Source organism: Salmo trutta, chromosome 26, assembly GCF_901001165.1.
Source record: "Salmo trutta chromosome 26, fSalTru1.1, whole genome shotgun sequence".
Classification (NCBI taxonomy): domain Eukaryota; kingdom Metazoa; phylum Chordata; class Actinopteri; order Salmoniformes; family Salmonidae; genus Salmo; species Salmo trutta.
The window spans coordinates 20,295,574-20,317,108 of record NC_042982.1 but is presented as its reverse complement, the minus strand read 5'-3'; the positions used below and the strand labels follow the sequence as shown (position 1 = coordinate 20,317,108).

The 21,535-nt window shown below is 43.3% G+C and overlaps 1 protein-coding gene across 1 annotated transcript in view; it reads left to right on the top strand.

Moving 5' to 3' along the window:
• The window catches only part of LOC115163364 (LIM domain kinase 1), a 95,477-nt gene that overhangs the window by 13,577 nt on the left and 60,365 nt on the right, over positions 1–21,535 (top strand). Inside the window, exon 2 of the mRNA XM_029715189.1 lies at positions 3,594–3,693. Coding sequence (XP_029571049.1) covers positions 3,594–3,693 — 100 coding nt within the window. The remainder of the gene's footprint in view (positions 1–3,593; positions 3,694–21,535) is intronic.

Sequence of the window (21,535 nt, the reverse complement as noted above, 5' to 3'; positions counted from 1 at the left end):
CTGACAGACACAGCAAACCTTCTTGCCACAGCTCGCATTGATGTGCCATCCTGGATGAGCTGCACTACCTGAGCCACTTGTGTGGGTTGTAGACTCCGTCTCATGCTACCACTAGAGTGAAAGCACCGCCAGCATTCAAAAGTGACCAAAACATCAGCCAGGAAGCACAGGAACTGAGAAGTGGTCTGTGGTCACCACCTGCAGAACCACTCCTTTATTGGGGGTGTCTTGCTTATTGCCTATAATTTCCACCTGTTGTCTATGCCATTTGCACAACAGCATGTGAAATGTATTGTCAATCAGTGTTGCTTCCTAAGTGGACAGTTTGATTTCACAGAAGTGTGATTGACTTGGAGTTACATTGTATTGTTTAAGTGTTCCCTTTATTTTTTTGAGCAGTATAGCTCAGTATTTTAATAATGTATTTTATACAGTCACTATTGCTCATCTTTATCAATGATGTCAATATTTTTGGACCCAGCTATCTTGGTCTGCGTCCCAAATGGCACCCTATTCCCTTTATAGAGCACTCGTTTTGTCCATGGCCCATAGCGCTCTGGTCAAAGTAGTGCACTATATAGGGCAGTGTTTCCCAACCCAGCACATTAGTGACTGTCCAGGGTTACAATAAAAATGTGTACTGTTGGGTGTTCTCAAGGACCAGGTTTAGGTAACACTGATATAGGGAGTAGTGCACTTTTCACCACAGCCCTATGGGTCTATGCACTATATACTATAAATAATAGGGTGCTATTTGTGATGAAGCCAATGACTTGATAAGAGCTGCCAAGACCTCTGGAATAAGGTTGAATGGACTCACTGAACCCTAAAAGTCAGTGACAAGTGACATTGGCAAATGTAAAACAAGGAAACCGATTTATGAAGATCCAAGCACTTTGTTGCAGCTTTCTGGCTCTTGCTCGCTGTTCTCTCGCTCTCTCTGTCTCTCTCTCTCTCTCTCTCTCTCTCTCTCTCTCTCTCTCTCTCTCTCTCAATCTTTCTCTCTCACTCTCTTGCTCGCTTGCTTTCTCACTCTTTTTCTCTCTCAGATGAAACTTTATTTTGCTCACATATGAAACAGAGTCTTATATTGTGGTTCATCTAATTCATCCTATATAAATGAATAGTATTTATTCTTCTAACACCATGTTCCTGTTTGCAAACCACATCCACCCTTCTCCCATTCTGGATTTACACGGGGATAACAAATGCTCTTGTTATCATTATCAACACACACACACACACACACACACACACACACACACACACACACACACACACACACACACACACACACACACACACACACACACACACACACACACACACACCTAAATCCTCCCACAAGAGAAAGCAGTGTAGAATAGATGAATGTGGTTCTGTGTTAATGCACCGCTCCAAAGCTCTACTTCTAAGAACTAAAGTGAAAGAAAAAAAAGCCACATTTGCATGCCCGAAAATATCCCACATTTCTAATACTCAGTTGAACTAAGATGAGGTAAATTTCTCTCCATATTGAAATTGGGGGGATTTTGTGCATTTGAGCTAATGCGTGTCAGTTGATGAATTTGTTTTTGCTGTCTAACTGATGCTATGATTTAGTTTGTATAGATATTTGTGTCATTTGGGGTCAACAGTAATCTTACATTATTACAATCCTACAGTATTAGAGTACTTTTCAGACTTTTTACAGAATTTTCCACTGAAACAGAGATATCAACCGTTGATCAACAATCAGTTGACATCCTCTACCACCAGTAGTGATAAGAGGTTTGATGGGTGGCTGTCTGATACATCAATTTGCTCTTACTGGATTTCAGGAGCTAAGCTGATCAGTTAGTTAACAACTTTTAAAGGGGGAGGTGGGAAATATCACACTGGTGCTGGTTGTGGTGATGTATCATGAAGTATATGAGCCATGCAAATTGTGAAGCTAACGTACAGTTGAAGTCGGAAGTTTACATACACCTTAGCCAAATACATTTAAACTCAGTTTTTCACAATTCCAGACATTTAATCCTAGTAAAAATTCCCTGTCTTAGGTCAGTTAGGGTCACCACTTTATTTTAAGAATGTGAAATGTCAGAATAATAGTAGAGAGAATGATTTATTTCAGCTTTTATTTCTTTCATCACATTCCCAGTGGGTCAGAAGTTTACATACACTCAATTAGTATTTGGTAGCATTGCCTTTAAATTGTTTAACTTGGGTCAAACGTTTTGGGTAGCCTTCCACAAACTTCCCACAATAAGTTGGGTGAATTTTGGCCCATTCCTCCTGACAGAGCTGGTGTAACTGAGTCAAGTTTGTAGGCCTCCTTGATCGCACACGTTTTTTCAGTTCTGCCCACACATGTTCTATGGGATTGAGGTCAGGGCTTTGTGATGGCCACTCCAATACCTTGACTTTGTTGCCCTTAAGCCATTTTGCCACAACTTTGAAAGTTTGCTTGGGGTCATTGTCCATTTGGAAGACCCATTTGCGACCAAGCTTTAACTTCCTGACAGATGTCTTGAGATGTTGCTTCAACATATCCACATAATATTCCCTCCTCATGACGCCATCTATTTTGTGAAGTGCACCAGTCCCTCCTGCAGCAAAGCACCCCCACAACATGATGCTGCCACCCCCGTGCTTCACGGTTGGGATGGTGATCTTCGGCTTGCAAGCCTCCCCCTTTTTCCTCCAAACGTAACAATGGTCATTATGGCCAAACAGTTCTATTTTTGTTTCATCAGACTGGAGGACATTTCTCCAAAAAGTACGATCTTTGTCCCCATGTGCAGTTGCAAACCGTAGTCTGGCTTTTTTGTGCCGGTTTTGGAGCAGTGGCTTCTTCCTTGCTGAACGGCCTTTCAGGTTATGTCGATATAGGACTCGTTTTACTGTGGATATAGATACTTGTGTACCTGTTTCCTCCAGCATCTTCGCAAGGTCCTTTGCTGTTGTTCTGGGATTGATTTGCACTTTTCGCACCAAAGTACGTTCATCTCTAGGAGACAGAACACGTCTCCTTCCTGAGCGGTATGACGGCTGCGTAGTCCCATGGTGTTTATACTTGCGTACTATTGTTTGTACAGATGAACGTGGTACCTTGATGGCGTTTGGAAATTGCTCCCAAGGATGAACAAGACTGAGGTCTTTTCTGATTTCTTTTGATTTTCCCATGATGTCAAGCAAAGAGGCACTGAGTTTGAAGGTAGGCCTTGAAATACATCCACAGGTACACCTCCATTTGATTCAAATGATGTCAATTAGCCTATCAGAAGCTTCTAAAGCCATGACATCGTTTTCTGGAATTTTCCAAGCTGTTTAAAGGCACAGTCAACATAGTGTATGTAAACTTCTGACCCACTGGAATTGTGATACAGTGAATTATAAGTGAAATATCTGTATGTAAACAATTGTTGGAAAAATGACTTGTGTCATGCACAAAGTAATGTCCTAACCAACTTGTCAAAACTGTAGTTTGTTAACAAGAAATTTGTGGAGTGGTTGAAAACAAGTTTTAATGACTCCAACCTAAGTGTTTTTAAACTTCCGACTTCAGCTCTACGTGTCATCCTTTGATCTGTCCACTAACTGTATTACAGCTGGCAGAAGCTTGCCCGTGTGTGCGGGATGCAGACAGCGGATCTATGATGAACAGTATCTCCAAGCACTCAACACTGACTGGCACACAGTATGCTTCAGGTGAGTGCTGCTTAAACAGTCTCCTCTCACTGATCAGTCACTCTATTCTCCTGTCAATCTTCTAACAGACAACTGATATCCATGCTACTTGTTTCATTCATAATGACCCGCTTTGGATTTGTTTTTGACAGACATGAGATCTCTGTTTTTTCAGGTGGCATTATTGCTCTACATACATCCTTCTTAACTTGCTCCATTAGTAGGTAATGTGCATGATGCTACTGCAATGGCACTTTCCAGCATTCCAGTACTAACCAAACACACACTCCTAATTCCTCCTCAAATTTGTATCTAAACTTTACTGATTAATGGTGGATTACAGTTAACCACACCTGTTTGATGTCTCTCGTTGTGGGCATGCTTGGAATGCTTATTGATCCAATCACAATATTGAACACAGTCAGAACATGTGGTTCCCGTCACATCAAATCTCTCTTACACTGCTAAGGAGTGATAGCTATCGAGCATGTTGTAATAAGTGTCTTAAGTGCTTTACCTCTTTTAACCTCCCACTTTAAACTACCCATTTTTAAGACCTCGTAAGCTTTTTTATTTATTTTTTCCTTTATTTAAAGTGGATCTGACAGCATTTTAGCAACATGAAATGGTATTAAAATCTGTTCATATACACCCCAAGGAAGAATGTGACCCTTTTTTAAAAACATTTTCTTAGATATGGTCATTTTCACATTTTCATTTATTCTTAGAATGTTTGGGAATTACGTATACTAAGGTATTTGTGAAAATTCTATAGCAATATAGAGTGGGAAAGCGGCCGTGAATTTGGGCAATTAATAAACAGGTGGAGAAAAAAATGAATAAAAACATCTCTCTATGCAGACCGGTGCACCATAGCCAATCAGAGGTACAGTAGGCCTATATGCAAACAAGCTATTTGCCCCAAGGGCCTGCCTTCATTCACTTTGAACTGGACTGTGTGTTTACAGGCAGTTGCAACAGCGCGGCTTTAGATCATTCAAACGCATTCACCAAAAGCCACAAAATACACCTGAATGGATTCTGCAAATATGTATCTAAATACCACGGGAGTCCTCTTACATTTGGAAACTTTACAGTCCGATTGATCAAACAACCATAAAAAGGTAGGCTGTCTTTCCCTATATGCACATCAACATCAACAAGATCAACAACTAATGCTAGCCAGAACAAGATGAGCTAAAATCTAACGAAGGGGCATTAGATAAACCCTCTCAAACTTTTTCAGCTAGTTGGCCATTAAAGTTGCATTGATTGTCACGTCCTGACCAGTAAAAGGGGTTATTTGTTATTGTAGTTTGGTCAGGGCGTGGCAGGGGGTGTTTTTCTGTGTGTTTTGGGGTTTTGGGGTTATGTTCTATGTTCTTCTATTTCTATGTTCATTCTAGGGTATCTATTTCTATGTTGGATTTGTTTGAGGTTGGTCTCTAATTGGAGGCAGCTGAATCTCACTGCCTCTGATTAGAGACCATATTTAAGTAGGGTTTTTTTTTTCATTGTGTTTGTGGGTGGTTATTTTCTGTTTAGTTCATGTTAACCTGACAGAACTGCTGGCTGTCGTTTTCTTGTTTTGTTTATAGTGTGTCAGTATAATAAATACAAATATGAGCACTCAACACGCTGCGCCTTGGTCTACCTTTAATGACGGCCGTTACACTGATAAATGATGGAGAATAGCCTGCTCATACTTCTGCATGCATCCAATGCATGCGTTGTCCCAACTAAGCACCCAAGCTAACTGTCAAAAGTTGGCTAGCTTACTAACTAGCTACTTCCAGACACAAATGAGAGAACTGGCCATTTTACTCGCTCTAGCAGAGCTGGTTAGGCTGTTTACATGCTATATAGAGGGTTCATGACTAACTATTACTTTTTTTTGCCTACTTTTACTGACTCCGGTCATATTGAGCGGGTGTTGTGCGTTTGTAAATTCATCACTTATTCTGCGCTCTGGCACACTCAGACAAGTGCTCTGAAATTGGAGTAGATAGCTAGCCAGAGTGAATTGCGAATGCAAGAGATATGCTATCTGGATAACAGTCGTTCAGCATAGCTAGCTAGCTAGCAAAGTGATTCACATTTCTTGCCAGCTAACCAAATGACACGTGCATTTCTAGCCACCGAAAAACTATTTTTATTTTATCAGGTAAGTTAACTGAGAACACATTCTCATTTACAGCAACGACCTGGGGAATAGTTACAGGGGGATGAATGAGCCAATTGTAAGCTGGGGATGATTAGGTGGCCATGATGGTATGAAGGCCAGATTGGGAATTTATCCAGGACACTGAGGTTAACACCCTTACTCTAACAATAAGTGCCATGAGATCTTTAGTGACCACAGAGAGTCAGGACACCCGTTTAACATCCCATTCAAAAGACAACACCCTACACAGGGCAATGTCCACAATAACTGCCCTGGGAATTGTTTTAGACCAGATGAAAGGGTGCCTCCTACTGGCCCTCCAACACCACTTCCTGCAGCATCTGGTCTCCCATCCAGGGACTGACCAGAACCAACCCTGCTTAGCTTCAGAAGCAAGCCAGCAGTGGGACCTTCCAAGTTCTCTCACGTCACCCCGCTCCTCCGCACACTCCACTGGCTTCCAGTTGAAGCTCGCATCTGCTACAAGACCATGGTGCTTGCCTACGGAGCTGTGAGGGGAAGGCACCTCCGTACCTTCAGGCTCTGATCAGTCCCTACACCCAAACAAGGGCACTGCATTCATCCACCTCTGGCCTGCTGGCCCCCCTACCTCTGCGGAAGCACAGTTCCCGCTCAGCCCAGTCAAAACTGTTCGCTGCTCTGGCACCCCAATGGTGGAACAAGCTCCCTCACGACGCCAGGACAGCGATGTCAATCACCACCTTCCGGAGACACCTGAAACCCCACCTCTTTAAGGAATACCTGGGATAGGATAAAGTAATCCTTCTACCCCCCCCCCCTCCCCCCCAAAAAGATGTAGATGTACTATTGTAAAGTGGTTGTTCCACTGGATATCATAAGGTGAATGCACCAATTTGTAAGTCGCTCTGGATAAGAGCGTCTGCTAAATGACGTAAATGTAAATGTAAATGGTATGCTGCTGGCATATACGAGGGGGACAAGTCACTCACCCACTCCTCCAATGACATGACGTCCTTCTAGCAGCTTGATAGCTAGCTATCTAGCTAATGGTAGGCTCTGTGTTTTACCTTGCTACATAAATAGATACGCTAGCATATTAGCCACGTTATGACTGACTTGTGATCATTGCCCTTACTAGTTTGATTGTATTGACATTCCCAGCCTTAGTTACATTCCTCTGTTTTTGTCATTTTCATTGAAACTGAAACAGTGCATCCCGAATGGAGGCAGCAAACAATGTACCAGGCCAGCTGTGATTTACAACCTGATAGCATCCATACATTCTGCTAACAATGCCTTCGTGTACATCATGTAGTGTTGAGTCAAATATAACCTATTTTGTTTGGTTTTGTACCATAAACTGGGAATTTGATATTTTTGACTGATATGATTATTTGTTTCATATCGGCAAAGTATTTAAAATGCTGTCAGTTCCACTTTAACTAGGCAAGTCATAAGCTTGTGAGGAACCACTCCCATCTTCTCTTCATCCCTTTCTTTCTCCCTCCCTCCTTCCATTAGTATTAGAAGAAAAGTTTGTGAGAAGCTGTTGGTTAATTGGTTCTCTCCCAACATACCATCATATCCCTGTGTTTGGTCAGCTGTTTTTGGTTGTTGTCAGTGAAAAGACTAGAGTCTTACCTGGAGACGGATGTTGTGACTAATATGTTCTGGCCTATGAGTCCAGTCTCTCCATCTGGTCCTACTTTAAATGAAACAACTTTATAAAGGGTTCACAAATCATTTAAAGGCTGTTTATAACATGACGTTTGTTTCTTAATCAAACAATCAACCAAATAATTGTATTGCCCTTTTTACATCAGCAGTTGTCATAAGTGCTTTAAAGATACCCAACCTAAAACCCCAAAGAACAAGCAATGCAGAGGCAGAAGCACAGTGGATAGGAAAATCTCCTTAGATGGCAGGAACCTAGGAAGAAACCTAGAGAGGACCAGCAGGAGCAGATAATAACCATGGTGGCTATAGACTATAGAGGGTGCAGTCGAAATAGCAGCACATGATCGGCAGCATTTCTCAATGATTTCTGAAGTAAACTCAGCAAAAAAAACGTCCTCTCACTGCCAACTGTGTTTATTTTCTGCAAACTTAACATGTGTAAATATTTGTATGAACATAACAAGATTAAACAACTGAGACATAAACTGAGCAAGTTCCACAGACATGTGACTAACAGAAATTGAATAATGTGTCCCTGAACAAAGGTGGGGGTCAAAATCAAAAGTACCAGTCAATATCTGGTGTGGCCACCAGCTGCATTAAGTACTACAGTGCAGTACTTGGACTGCACCAGATTTGCCAGTTCTTGCTGTGAGATGTTACCCCACTCTTCCACCAAGGCACCTACAAGTTCCCGGACATTTCTGGGGGGAATGGCCCTAGCCCTCACCCTCTGATCCAACAGGTCCCAGACATGCTCAATGGGATTGAGATCCGGGCTCTTCGCTGGCCAAGGCAGAACACTGACATTCCTGTCTTGCAGGAAATCACGCACAAAACGAGCAGTATGGCTGGTGGCATTGTCATGCTGGAGGGTCATGTCAGGATGAGCCTGCAGGAAGGATACCACATGAGGGAGGAGGATGTCTTCCCTGTAACACACAGCATTGAGATTGCCTGCAATGACAACAAGCTCAGTTCGATGATGCTGTGACACACCGCCCCAGACCATGACGGACCCTCCACCTCCAAATCGATCCCGCTCCAGAGTACAGGCCTCGGTGTAACGCTCATTCCTTCGACGATAAACGCGAATCCGGCCATCACCCCTGGTGAGACAAAACCGCGACTCGTCAGTGAAGAGCACTTTTTGCCAGTCCTGTCTGGTCCAGCAACGGTGGGTTTGTGCCCATAGGCGACGTTGTTGCCGTTGATGTCTGGTGAGGACCTGCCTTACAACAGGCCTACAAGCCCTCAGTCCAGCCTCTCTCAGCTTATTGCGGACAGTCTGAGCATTGATGGAGGGATTGTGCGTTCCTGGTGTAACTCGGGCAGTTGTTGTTGCCATCCTGTACCTGTCCCGCAGGTGTGATGTTCGGGTGTTCCGATCCTGTGCAGGTGTTATTACACGTGATCTGCCACTGCGAGGACGATCAGCTGTCCGTCCTGTCTCCCTGTAGCGCTGTCTTAGGCGTCTCACAGTACGGACATTGCAATTTATTGCACTGGCCACATCTGCAGTCCTCATGCCTCCTTGCAGCTTGCCTAAGGCACGTTCACACAGATGAGCAAGGACCCTGAGCATCTTTCTTTTGGTGTTTTTCAGGGTCAGTAGAAAGGCCTCTTTAGTGTCCTAAGTTTTCATAACTGTGACCTTAATTGCCTACCGTCTGTAAGCTGTTAGTGTCTTAACGACCGTTCCACAGGTGCATGTTCATTAATTGTTTATGGTTCATTGAACAAGCATGCGAAACAGTGTTTAAACCCTTTATAATGAAGCTCTGGGAAGTTATTTGGATTTTTATGAATTATCTTTGAAAGACAGGGTCCTGAAAAAGGGACATTTCTTTTTTTGCTGAGTTTATATACTGCTCAAAAAAATGAAGGGAACACTTAAACAGCACAATGTAACTCCAAGTCAATCACACTTCTGTGAAATCAAACTGTCCACTTAGGAAGCAACACTGATTGACAATAAATTTCACATGCTGTTGTGCAAATGGAATAGACAACAGGTGGAAATTATAGGCAATAAGCAAGACACCCCCAATAAAGGAGTGGTTCAGCAGGTGGTGACCACAGACCACTTCTCAGTTCCTATGCTTCCTGGCTGATGTTTTGGTCACTTTTGAATGCTGGCAGTGCTTTCACTCTAGTGTTAACATGAGACGGAGTCTACAACCCACACAAGTGGCTCAGGGTTGCAGCTCATCCAGGATGGCACATCAATGCGAGCTGTGGCAAGAAGGTTTGCTGTGTCTGTCAGCGTAGTGTCCAGAGCATGGAGGCGCTACCAGGAGACAGGCCAGTACATCAGGAGACGTGGAGGAGGCCGTAGGAGGGCAACAACCCAGCAGCAGGACCGCTACCTCCGACTTTGTGCAAGGAGGAGCAGGAGGAGCACTGCCAGAGCCCTGCAAAATGACCTCCAGCAGGCCACAAATGTGCATGTGTCTGCTCAAACGGTCAGAAACAGACTCCATGAGGGCCTGACGTCCATAGGTGCTGGTTGTGCTTACAGCCCAACACCGTGCAGGACGTTTGGCATTTGCCAGAGAACACCAAGATTGGCAAATTTGCCACTGGAGCCCTGTGCTCTTCACAGATGAAAGCAGGTTCACACTGAGCACATGTGACAGACGTGACAGAGTCTGGAGACGCCGTGGAGAACGTTCTGCTCCCTGCAACATCCTCCAGCATGACCGGTTTGGCGGTGGGTCAGTCATGGTGTGGGGTGGCATTTCTTTGGGGGGCCGCACAGCCCTCCATGTGCTCGCCAGAGGTAGCCTGACTGCCATTAGGTACCGAGATGAGATCCTCAGACCCCTTGTGAGACCATATGCTGGTGCGGTTGGCCCTGGGTTCTTCCTAATGCAAGACAATGCTAGACCTCATGTGGCTGGAGTGTGTCAGCAGTTCCTTCAAGAGGAAGGCATTGATGCTATGGACTGGCCCGCCCATTCCCCAGACCTGAATCCAATTGAGCACATCTGGGACATCATGTCTCGCTCCATCCACCAACGCCACGTTGCACCACAGACTGTCCAGGAGTTGGCGGATGCTTTAGCCCAGGTCTGGGAGGAGATCCCTCAGGAGACCATCCGCCACCTCATCAGGAGCATGCCCAGGCATTGTAGGGAGGTCATACAGGCACGTGGAGGCCACACACACTACTGAGCTTCATTTTGACTTGTTTTAAGGACATTACATCAAAGTTGGATCAGCCTGTAGTGTGGTTTTCCACATTAATTTTGAGTGTGACTCCAAAACCAGACCTCCATGGGTTGATAAATTGGATTTCCATTGATTATTTTTGTGTGATTTTGTAGTCAGCACATTCAACTATGTAAAGAAAAAAAATATTTAATAAGATTATTTCTTTCATTCAGATCTAGGATGTGTTGTTTAAGTGTTCCCTTTATTTTTTGGAGCAGTGTATATACCCTATAAATTATTTAAATTGAGTAGAAAATCTTGGTAGGATAGTCTGGACTGGAAATGAAAGGAAATACATCCTCGTTTAGCCTTCTTTTTTACATTCAGTATGTCTAATAAATGTGATTAGAGAGTTGCATTTGCAGCATGAGAGAGCAAACAATCGAGAGGGAGAGAGATAATATGAGAGCGAGAGAGAGAGAAGAGACAGGGATGGAGAGCGAGATAGTGTGTGACATTCTGGACAACCACATAAACCATTCGTTATGTACCACTCTCCCAAACCATCCTAATGCAGTCAGCAGAATGGACTGCACTGTCATACCACAACACTGTTAGTCAAACAGATCCAACCCTGTGTGTGTCCAACTGTACGTGTCCTACTGTGAATGCTCTATCATCAAGACACCTTTATGAGGTGAGGAGAGAATAAAGATCTGGGGATGACCTACACTTCACACCATAACCAGCATTAAATTATCTGTAAAATGTCAGTGAACCACCAGTAGCAACTAGCTACACATGATGTCCATACACTCTTTCTCATCTGCTCCTGTCGGTTGGCTGTCACTCAACAGTCGTCTTTATAGTTCCCAGAGTAGCTCAGTTCTGAGGCTCACACATGGTGTGAACACACTTTTAATGGGATCTTTGTCATATTAGATATAATGGGATCAGTGGCGATTTTCGCATGTCAATCGTGGTGGGGCAAACAACCAATTTCTTTAGATGCATGCCAGCGAAGCCACTACACAACTCTAAACAATACATTAAATGCACTATAACTGTGTCAAACGGTGCCCACCAACTTTTAGGGTCTACATAAAACTGTCCCGAGAGTAGAGCTTATGGCTGAATTGCTCAAATAAATATGGTTTCTATTGACTCCTTGTTGATTTGTGTAACTGGGTAAGAACCACATTCTCCTTCAATAATAATGAATGTCGACATGAGTTTCGACTTTTAAACCATACGCAAACATTATTACAGTGATGTTCAATAAATTCACAATGTTTGTTCTTACATAATTAACACAGCTCTCAGTATAAGCAAGTGCAAGCATATAGGCTGAAAGGCTGTTCCAATCGTGGGGCAGCTAACACAGGGTCAGAGCTAAGAAGCAGTTTCACATTTTCAAAAGCACTCTGACAGCAGGAAGACCAAATGAAATCAGCCCTCTTCTTCAACAGATCAGTCAGAGGTGCTACAACTGTGGAGAAGTTGCAGCAAAACCCCCGATAATCCTCAACCATACCTAGGAAGCGTTGCAGCTCCTTCTCAGTGGTGGGCGGTGGAAACAGGTCGATAGCGGCCACTTTAGCCCGCACCAGGAGAACACGACCCTGCCCGACCACTCTGCCGAGGTAGGTCACTGTTGCCTGGGCAAACTCACATTTGGCTAAGTTCAAAGTGAGACAGGTCTCAGCTGAACACTCAGAGTCCGTATCCACACCAGATGTTGCTCCCAAGTGTCACTATAAACAACCACATCATCTAGATAAACAGCACAGCCTTCAAGGCCAGAGATCACCATATTCACAAGATGCTGAAACGTAGCAGGAGCGTTGCGTAGGCCAAAACTCATGACCGTATAGGAGAAAAGACCTGAAGGAGTAATAAAAACAGATATTTCACGAGCTCTTGATGACAAGGCACCTGCCAGTAACCCTTCAGCAAATCAAACTTGCTGACAAACCGGGCAGCACCAACCTGGTCAACACAATCTTCCATCCTTGAGAGTGGGTAACAGTCAGGTTGTCACACTTAACCTTCCGGTAGTCAGTGCAAAATCTAAGAGAACCATCTGACTTGTTCACCAAGAGACATGGGGAGGCCCAACTGGAGAATGATGGTACAGCGATATCATTAACTAGCATGTACTTAATCTCTGAGTCCAAGGGCTCAGAGTAGCTTCTCCAACGAGATGCGATAAAAACGTTGTTTAATGGGGACAGCATCCCCAACATCAATATTGTGCACTGCCAAATGTGTACGAGAAGGTGTGTCAGCAAACAAAGACTGAAAAACAGTGATCAAATCAGTTAACTCTGCTTGACAATCATCAGACAGGTGACCCAACAAACTCTCCATGCAGACTCCAACAAAGTTTGCAAGGGACTCTAAATTCATCAACCTACCCTGTAAAATACCATCAGGGCCCGGTACCCCCTCTTCATCACACTCTGCCACTGTATGTGAAGGTGGAGTGGCTGACCTCAGATCAACGGATTCCACCAAAACAGGACTAACCACGTTATTTTTAGCACATAGTTCTGATTTAGCCAATTCAGAAGACAAACAAGCATAATAGGGCTTTAACAAATTGACATGGCAGAGCTGATTCGCCTTTCTGCGCTCAGGGGAAGCAATCAGATAGTTCAGATTGGACAATTGGTGAACCACAGTGTATGTGTCGCTGAATTTGGCCTGAAAAGGAGAACCGATAATGGGCAGCAGGGCCAGAACCTGGTCCCTTGGACTAAATTGTCGCGGCTCAGCTCGCCGGTCAAACAACCTTTTCATCCTCACCTGAGAGCATGCTAGTTTTTCTTAAGCCATTTCACAAGCTGCATACAACCTGTGTCAGAAACAACTAACATATGACACAAATTTGGGGGAGGCTCAACCACCTTTCAATCCTCCTTTAAGGAGTTATCCTTTAAGGGACCACGCAGAGTATGACCAAAAACAAGGTCATTAGGACTGAACCCAGTGCTCTCTTGTGATACTTCTTTAACAGCAAGTAGCAACCAGGGTAACCCCTCTTTCCAGTCACATTCTAATTCAGTGCAGTACGCACGTAACAGTGGCTTCAAAATCTGATGAAAACGCTCAAAGGACCCTTGACTCTGCACATGACAAGCACTGGCCTGATTGTTTTACACACAATTGTCGCAAGACTTGTGCAAATATGTGCGAAGAGAAGTTGGAACCCTGATTGCTCTGAATCACCTTAGGTATTCCAAAAATTGAGATGAACTGTGACAAAGCCTTCACAACAGACTTAGTGGTCATGTTGCAAAGTGGATAGACTGCAGGATATCTCGTAGCCTGACACATCACAGTTAACATGTAGGTGCTACCAGCTTTAGAACGGGTTAAGGGTCCAACACAATCAATAATCAAATGCTCAAATGGCTGGCCTGTAACAGGAATAGGTTGTAGTGGGACTGGCCTTAACATCTGATTAGGCTTCCCAGTCAGCTGACAAACATGGCATGTTTTGATGTAAGCGGAAATGTCTTTCTTTAAACGAGGCCAATAAAAATGTTGCAAAATTCGATCATAGGTTTTACTAACCCCTAAGTGACCAGAAACGTCATGAGATGTTTTCAAAACTAGATCTCAAAACCATGATCTGAACAATAGCGACACCCACAAAACTTTTGCTGCGAGGTGTCCATTTCCTCACCAACAACTGATCTTGAATGTAGTAACCCTGGGCAGCATTCCTTACCTCCTCAACCGGAAGTACTTTATCAAATAAACCTTTTAAGGTAGGATTAGCAGACTGCTCCATCACAAAATCACTACAGGACATAGGCAAAGGTAAATAATTTAATGGATTATCAAACTGTTCGGCTATGTAATCAGCCTGTGTGTAGCTGGTGTGGAGGAGTCAGGCGCAGGACAGCAGAAATAAGAAAGGAACGTAATTTACTCAAGGAATCAATAAATACAACACAATAAACTAGCCCACAATAACGGACCGTATACATACAAACAATCACTCACAAAAAACCATGGGGGAACAGAGGGTTAAATAATGAACAAGTAATTGGGGAATTGAAACCAGGTGTGTAAAACAAAGACAAAACAAATGGAAAATGAAAAGTGGATCAGCGATGGCTAGAAGGCCGGTGACGTCTACCGCCGAACGTCGCCAGAACAAGGAGAGGGACCGACTTCGGTAGAAGTCGTGACAGTACCCCCACCTTGACGCGCAGCTCCAGCAGCGTGCCGACACTGACCTCGGGGACGACCCGGAGGACGAGGCACATGGCGATCCGGGTGGAGACGGTGGAACTCCCGCAGCAACAAAGGGTCCAGGACGTTCCATTACCGTACTTCGAAGCATGTCAAACGCTGTTTAAAATCAATTTTTATGCGATTTTTCTCGTAAAAAAGCGATAATATTCCGACCGGGAGTCGTTGTTTTCGTTCAAAGACTGAAAATGAAAACATGGAGTCGTCTCGTGCACGTGTGCGCCAGTCTCATTGTTCTCAGATCGACCACTTACCAAATGCGCTACTGTTTTTCAGCCATGGCCTGCAAAGTCATCATTCAACGTTCTGGCGCCTTCTGAGAGCCTATGGGAGCGTTAGAAAATGTCACGTTACAGCAGAGATCCCCTGTTTTGGATAGAGATGATCAAAAAGGCCAAGAAATGGTCAGAGAGGGCGCTTCCTGTTTGGAATCTTCTCAGGTTTTGGCCTGCCAAATGAGTTCTGTTATACTCACAGACACCATTCAAACAGTTTTAGAAACTTTGGAGTGTTTTCTATCCAAAGCTAATAATTATATGCATATTCTAGTTTCTGGGCAGGAGTAATAATCAGATTAAATCGGGTACGTTTTTTATCCGGCCGTGAAAATACTGCCCCCTATCCATAACAAGTTAAAGAGGGAGCCTCTTTAATAATTTGTGTGTCTTCATTTGTAATCGCAGTGCTTAAAGCATCAGACAAGCTCAGTAGCCTACATATAGTTGATTTTATTCAAACATAGGGTATGTCTATATATAGAAAAATACACATTTAAACATTTTGCCAAATCGATTGTTTTAATGAGCAGACGACTCTCAGTCGACCAAGATTTTTTTTTGTCGGGGACAGCCCTAGTGTGTGCGTGTGTGTGAGTCAGAGAGTATACAGATGGGCCGGAGATGAGAGGGAGAGACACATCTGGCTACTCCACAGTGCTGGGTTTAGTGGGGGGTAAGGGAAGGGGGTAGGGTGTGTGTTTGTGTATCTTCATAATATGTGTGTTGCGAAGAGGCTAGGACAGAAAAGAGGTCACATTTCTCTCACACTTGGTGAAGCACCGAATGTAATTCACACCTGAGCCCAGTGTGGGTGGAATGTAAGAAATCCTTCAGTCTCTACCGAATGTTATTTTGAGAAGACCTAGCTGTCATCGACCCTTTTGGGACATACAAGTCAGATACAAGAACTTGTAACCTGTGCATTCCTCTTACCTTTCGTTTCTTCCCTTCACTGTCCTATCCGTTCAATACCACCACAACAACAAAAACAGTAACTGCTTCCTTCAGATAGAATAGCTAGGGGTTTTTACCAATTCTATAGCCAATTGTGCTTAGTGTTCTGGTACTTTACATGCGTGCTGTCACACATTCTAATTCTCCCTGTCTGTCTGGAATATGGAGGTAATAGATTTCTGACCCAGATCCTTCTCCTTAGGGAGGAAGGGATTGTCATGGAAAGGAAAAAGGGGGGGGTTGGTAAGACTGCTTTCCTGATTGGAGACGTCTCTGGAAAGCCGCCTGCGTCCCCCTTCTCCCCTCAAGTAACACAGCAGGAAAAAGAGGTTTTCATAAGAAAATCATGAAAACACACTGTCCTGTCAGCTTGTTGAAATAGAATAGAACTGAATGCTCAGTGAGTGTTAGAATGGCAGATTTTAATAAAAAAAAACGAAAAATAGCTGGAATTGGAAAATAGCTGGAATTGGTTATTTGGAAGCTGTTGGGATTCTCAGGGTTGGAAAAACTCCACGGTCCTCACAGAGCACCAGCAGAGTGTGTTTGTGTGCCCTGTTCACAGAGCCAGTGGCAGCTAGAACAGCAGCTTCATGGGAAAATACTGTGGCACTCTTACGGAGTGACCCGTTCCTATTGGTCAATCCTCCAACTCTCTCAGCATGGGGACGTCCCAGCAGCCCCAAGACTCACCATGAGAAACCAGAGACCGCAAAGCACCCTGGGAGGAGGGCAGCTAAAGCATTCCCCAAACACTGCCAGTGAAGGACCCTACTGCTCCTAACCATGCTTTAGCTTTATTGAGTTTTCATTTCTGTTTTTAGAAACCGGTAAGGAGATTTCCCTGTTGACCCCACCCCCAGATCTCAGAGAGAGGTGTTTTATGTTACAATCGAAAATAGAGTCCAGTTTACAAGATTCCTCCTGGTAGTGTACTGGGTCTGTTCGGTAGGCATCCATGGCATTGACTGAAGCTTCAGTTCTCCCTCGTGAATTGGATCCCTAATACTTGACTCTTTGGATACCCCTCAGTGGAAGGACTTTAAGGTAAATTGGCTCTTGGGTGAATTGGATTTCCTTTGTAGAATGGAGTTGAATGTAATGTAGATGGAGTGAGTTTTGTTTTTGGCAATCGATACTTGAGAAGTTGGGAATGCACACCACAGGTATACTGTAAAAAGAAATCACTCTGCAGGAACACCATGGTATGGTAACTTGTGTATCTTTACATGGGTCAAATTATTTGGCTTTTAACCATCATACTGTATATGATTTTTATACACATGATGCTATCATCATTTACCTGTTTTTTTTTGTCTTCACTATTATTCTACAATGTAGAAAATAGTCAAAATAAAGAAAAAACCTTGAATCAGTAGGTTTGTCCAAACTTTTGACTGGTACTGTATGCACGTGCAGACACACCCCCACACACACACTCATGTACACACACACACTAACACACTCCTGTACACACACACCTCGAGGCTGAAATAAGTACATTTCTCAAGGATGTGCAACACAAAGCCCCCAGAGCCTTTCCACTGTGCTGTCTCATGTTGGTAAGGGATTCTTAAATTTTTTTTTTAAATTTTTGCTTGTAAGCAGGAATCAGGAGGATAGAATTATGGTTAGATTTACCAAATGGAGGGCGAGGGAGAGCTTTGTACGCGTCTCTGTGTGTGGAGTACAGGTGATCTTTTTTCCCTCTGGTTGCGCATTTAACATGTTGATAGAGATTAGGGAAAAACTGATTTAAGTTTCCCTGCGTTAAAGTCTTCGGCCACTAGCAGCTTACTTGCTGTGCTGTTTCAAATGGAAAGCCATTTGGGTCTTAGCATGTCAAAAAAGATACACGTCAAATAACACTATTTGACGTGTCAAGTAAGCTTGTTGACCAATCAGGACCTGAATATGACTGCACGTCACATAATAATTTAACGCGTTCATACATTTTTTACGTAGTTATTACACATTGATTACACTATCACTCATATCATCGATACGTATGCTATGATGCTGGTAAAGTTGTCTCGTGCACCTACAGTGCTGGTCATTAAAAAAAAGCTAGCTAGCCCATGGATGCAAACAATGTTCTTCCCCAAAAACATAGCAAAATGACATAATCTATTTCAGTAGCTATTGTTCGCTAGCTAACTATATAGCTAGGTGTCATCATCTAAAATAACCCTAATTTATAAGACAATTCTTATTTGATTGATGGTGATCGGACCCATCTATGTGAAGCTAGCTAGGACCCATCTATGTGAAGCTAGGATTAGCCACAATAGTGTACTTTGCAGTTAGCCTTCAAAATTAAAGTATGGCATTGACAGTGATGCAAATGAATACAAATAGTAGAATTATGCCATAATTGAGTAGATCATGCGAAACGAGGTTTTAATGTTGTTATATAAAATCAACAAAAGACAACAATTTGTTAATTTGACAATCTGGTGAAATCACACTGGATGTATTATAATTTAGAATTGCATTGGGGGCATACTTATTTCACTATACAGCCTTACCTATGGATTGTGGATCAATGACATGGGGTATCAGTCTACTCAGTGACACCCAGAGAACATTAGCATCGCAGCTATTATTGCAGGACTCTGAAACAACTGTGAATTGAGCCACATTATTGTCAACCTTTATGTATTGAACCCTATTCCAGAGGAAAAACAATACTGCGTGGATGTTTTGGAGTCTGATAACTCTGAGGAGGACGTTGGGAAAAAATATATTGGGTATTGATTAGACTGTTACCCCATTTCATTGATCCCTAATCCTGAGGTAAAGCTGTACAGTGTAATATGAATGGCAATACACACAATAGGCTGACTGGGGAGGTGATTTCACACAGTCACAGTCCCGCGATAAGAGCTACAATGCTAACATTTGCGTAAACTCTTCACAGTTGTGTTCTGTGGGTGTCACCAAGTAGACTGATACCCCATTTCATTGCTTCACATTCCAACCTTGTTTAACATTATGTAGTCTAAATATGGCATGATTCCACCAATTATAACCTTCGGCATCTCATTCAAAGAGGTAATTTTATTATTCACAACACATAACCAGGTCGGGTCGAGCCTCACTAGCCAGATGAAGCTAGCTGGCTGCTTATAACATTAGCTTTGGGCAACAGGGTTAAGTAGCTGGATAGCTATTTATTTTCATGAACTGAAATTCAATTTCAATAGGTGAACAACAAGTTGGCAATCTAGCTAATACTTACTTACAAGGATTCCTAAATCATTGCTAAGAATAGTGAAAATGACTGGTCATTGTTTTCAGGCTGGTTGTATTGGTGCTAGCTAGGTATCAAGCTAAAGCTAGCTAGCTACCCCAGAAGTTGCGGTCTACCAAATAATGCTTTATTACCAACGTGGTATTGTAAACACATCGTTCGTAGCTGGTGTTTGCTTGTTTGCAGACCATTTTGTACATCTTTGACAGTGCTACTGATAGTAGTAGTGGTGCTTGGCTTGCACATGCAAATTCAGAACATTCTATAATAGGACTGTGTTATTTGACGTGTCAAATTAAAAGCTTATTTAACGCGTCAAATAGTGTTATTTGACGTGTATCTGTTTTGACACGCAAAGACCCAAAAGGCGTTCCATAGTATGTCGTGAAGCTAATAGCAGTGACGCTGTTACTGTGTAACTCCGGTAGGGCAACATCTGAACAATAGCGCACTTGGTAACGTTAGTGTGTACTGGTGCACCACCAGTCGCGAAAGCCAACATCACCCACGGCAGAGAACATTTGAATGTCAAGGGCAATGAATTCCATTATCGGAAGGTTTCGCTGGAAGGAGGTCGGGGTGTCTTGAGAGGATCCGGCGACGAGTGTCTAATCTGCCTTTGCTCATTGACAGGGCTGTAGTGGCGCATGTTGAGAGCTTCAAGTACTGGGCCATACTCAAAACCTATTTCCCCTCAGAAGACTAAAAAGATTTGGCATGGGTCCTCAGATCCTCAAAAGGTTCTACAGCTGCACCATCGAGAGCATCCTGACTGGTTGCATCACTGCCTTGTACGGCAACTGCTCGGCCTCCGATCGCAAGACATTACAGAGGGTAGTGAGTATGGCCCAGTACATCACTGAGTCCAAGCTTCCTGCCATCCAAGACCTCTATACCAGGTGATGTCAGAGGAATGCCCTGAAAATTGTAAAAGACCCCAGACACCCTGGTCATTGACTGTTCTCTCCCCTACCGCATGGCAAGTGGTACTGGAACGCCAAGTCTAGGTCCAAGAGGCTTCTAAACAGCTTCTACCCCCAAGCCATAAGACTCCTGAACATCTAATCAAATGGCTACCCAGACTATTTGCATTGCCCCCCCCCTTTTACGCTGCTGCTTGTCTCTGTTATTATATATGCATAGTCACTAGTGGTTAGAGCGTTGGGACAGTAACCTAAAGGTTGCTGGATCGAATCCCCGAGCTGTCGTTCTGCCCCTGAGCAAGGCAGTTAACCCACTCTTCCCCAGGCGCCGAAGACGTGGATGTCGATTATGGCAGCCCCCCGCACCTCTCTGATTCAGAGGGGTTGTTATAAATGTGGAAGACACATTTCAGTTGAATGCATTCAGTTGTACATCTGACTGGGTATCCCCCTTTCCCTTTAATAACTCTACCTACATGTACAAATTATCTAAAATAACTGGTGCCCCCGCACGTTGACTCTGTACCGGTACCCCCTGTATATAGCCTCGGTATTGTTATTTTACTGCTGCTCTTTAATTATTTGTTATTTTGATTTCATTTTTTTTGTGGTATTTTTCTTAAAATTGCATTGTTGGTTAAGGGCTTGTAAGTAAGCATTTCACTGTAAGGTCTACACATTTGATTTGAAAGTGATGCATTCACTGTATGTAGCCATATACACTATTTTTTTATATATATTTTTGGTTTATTTCACCTTTATTTAACCAGGTAGATCAGTTGAGAACAAGTTCTCATTTACAACTGTTACCTGGCCAAGATAAAGCAAAGCAGTGTGACACAAACAACACAGAGTTACACATGGGATAAACAAACGTACAGTCAATAACATAATAGAAAAGTCTATATACAGTGTGTACAAATGTAGTAAGATTAGGGAGGTAAGGCAATACATAGGCCATAGTGGCGAAATAATTACAATATTTACAATTACAACAATTTATGACAGCTAGACTCACCTTAAAAGACTGACATCTCTGTGAAAGTGACACACTGTAAAAGGTGAAAATAAAAGCTTTACACATTCAAGCTAAAATGCTTGAAAGCTAACGTCACATAGCCTTACTAGCGTAGCATTAGATTACGGTAGCTTTATTCTCTTATCAACTTCACGCTTTGCTCGCAGCTTCTCAAGGCCATGAAGTGATTAA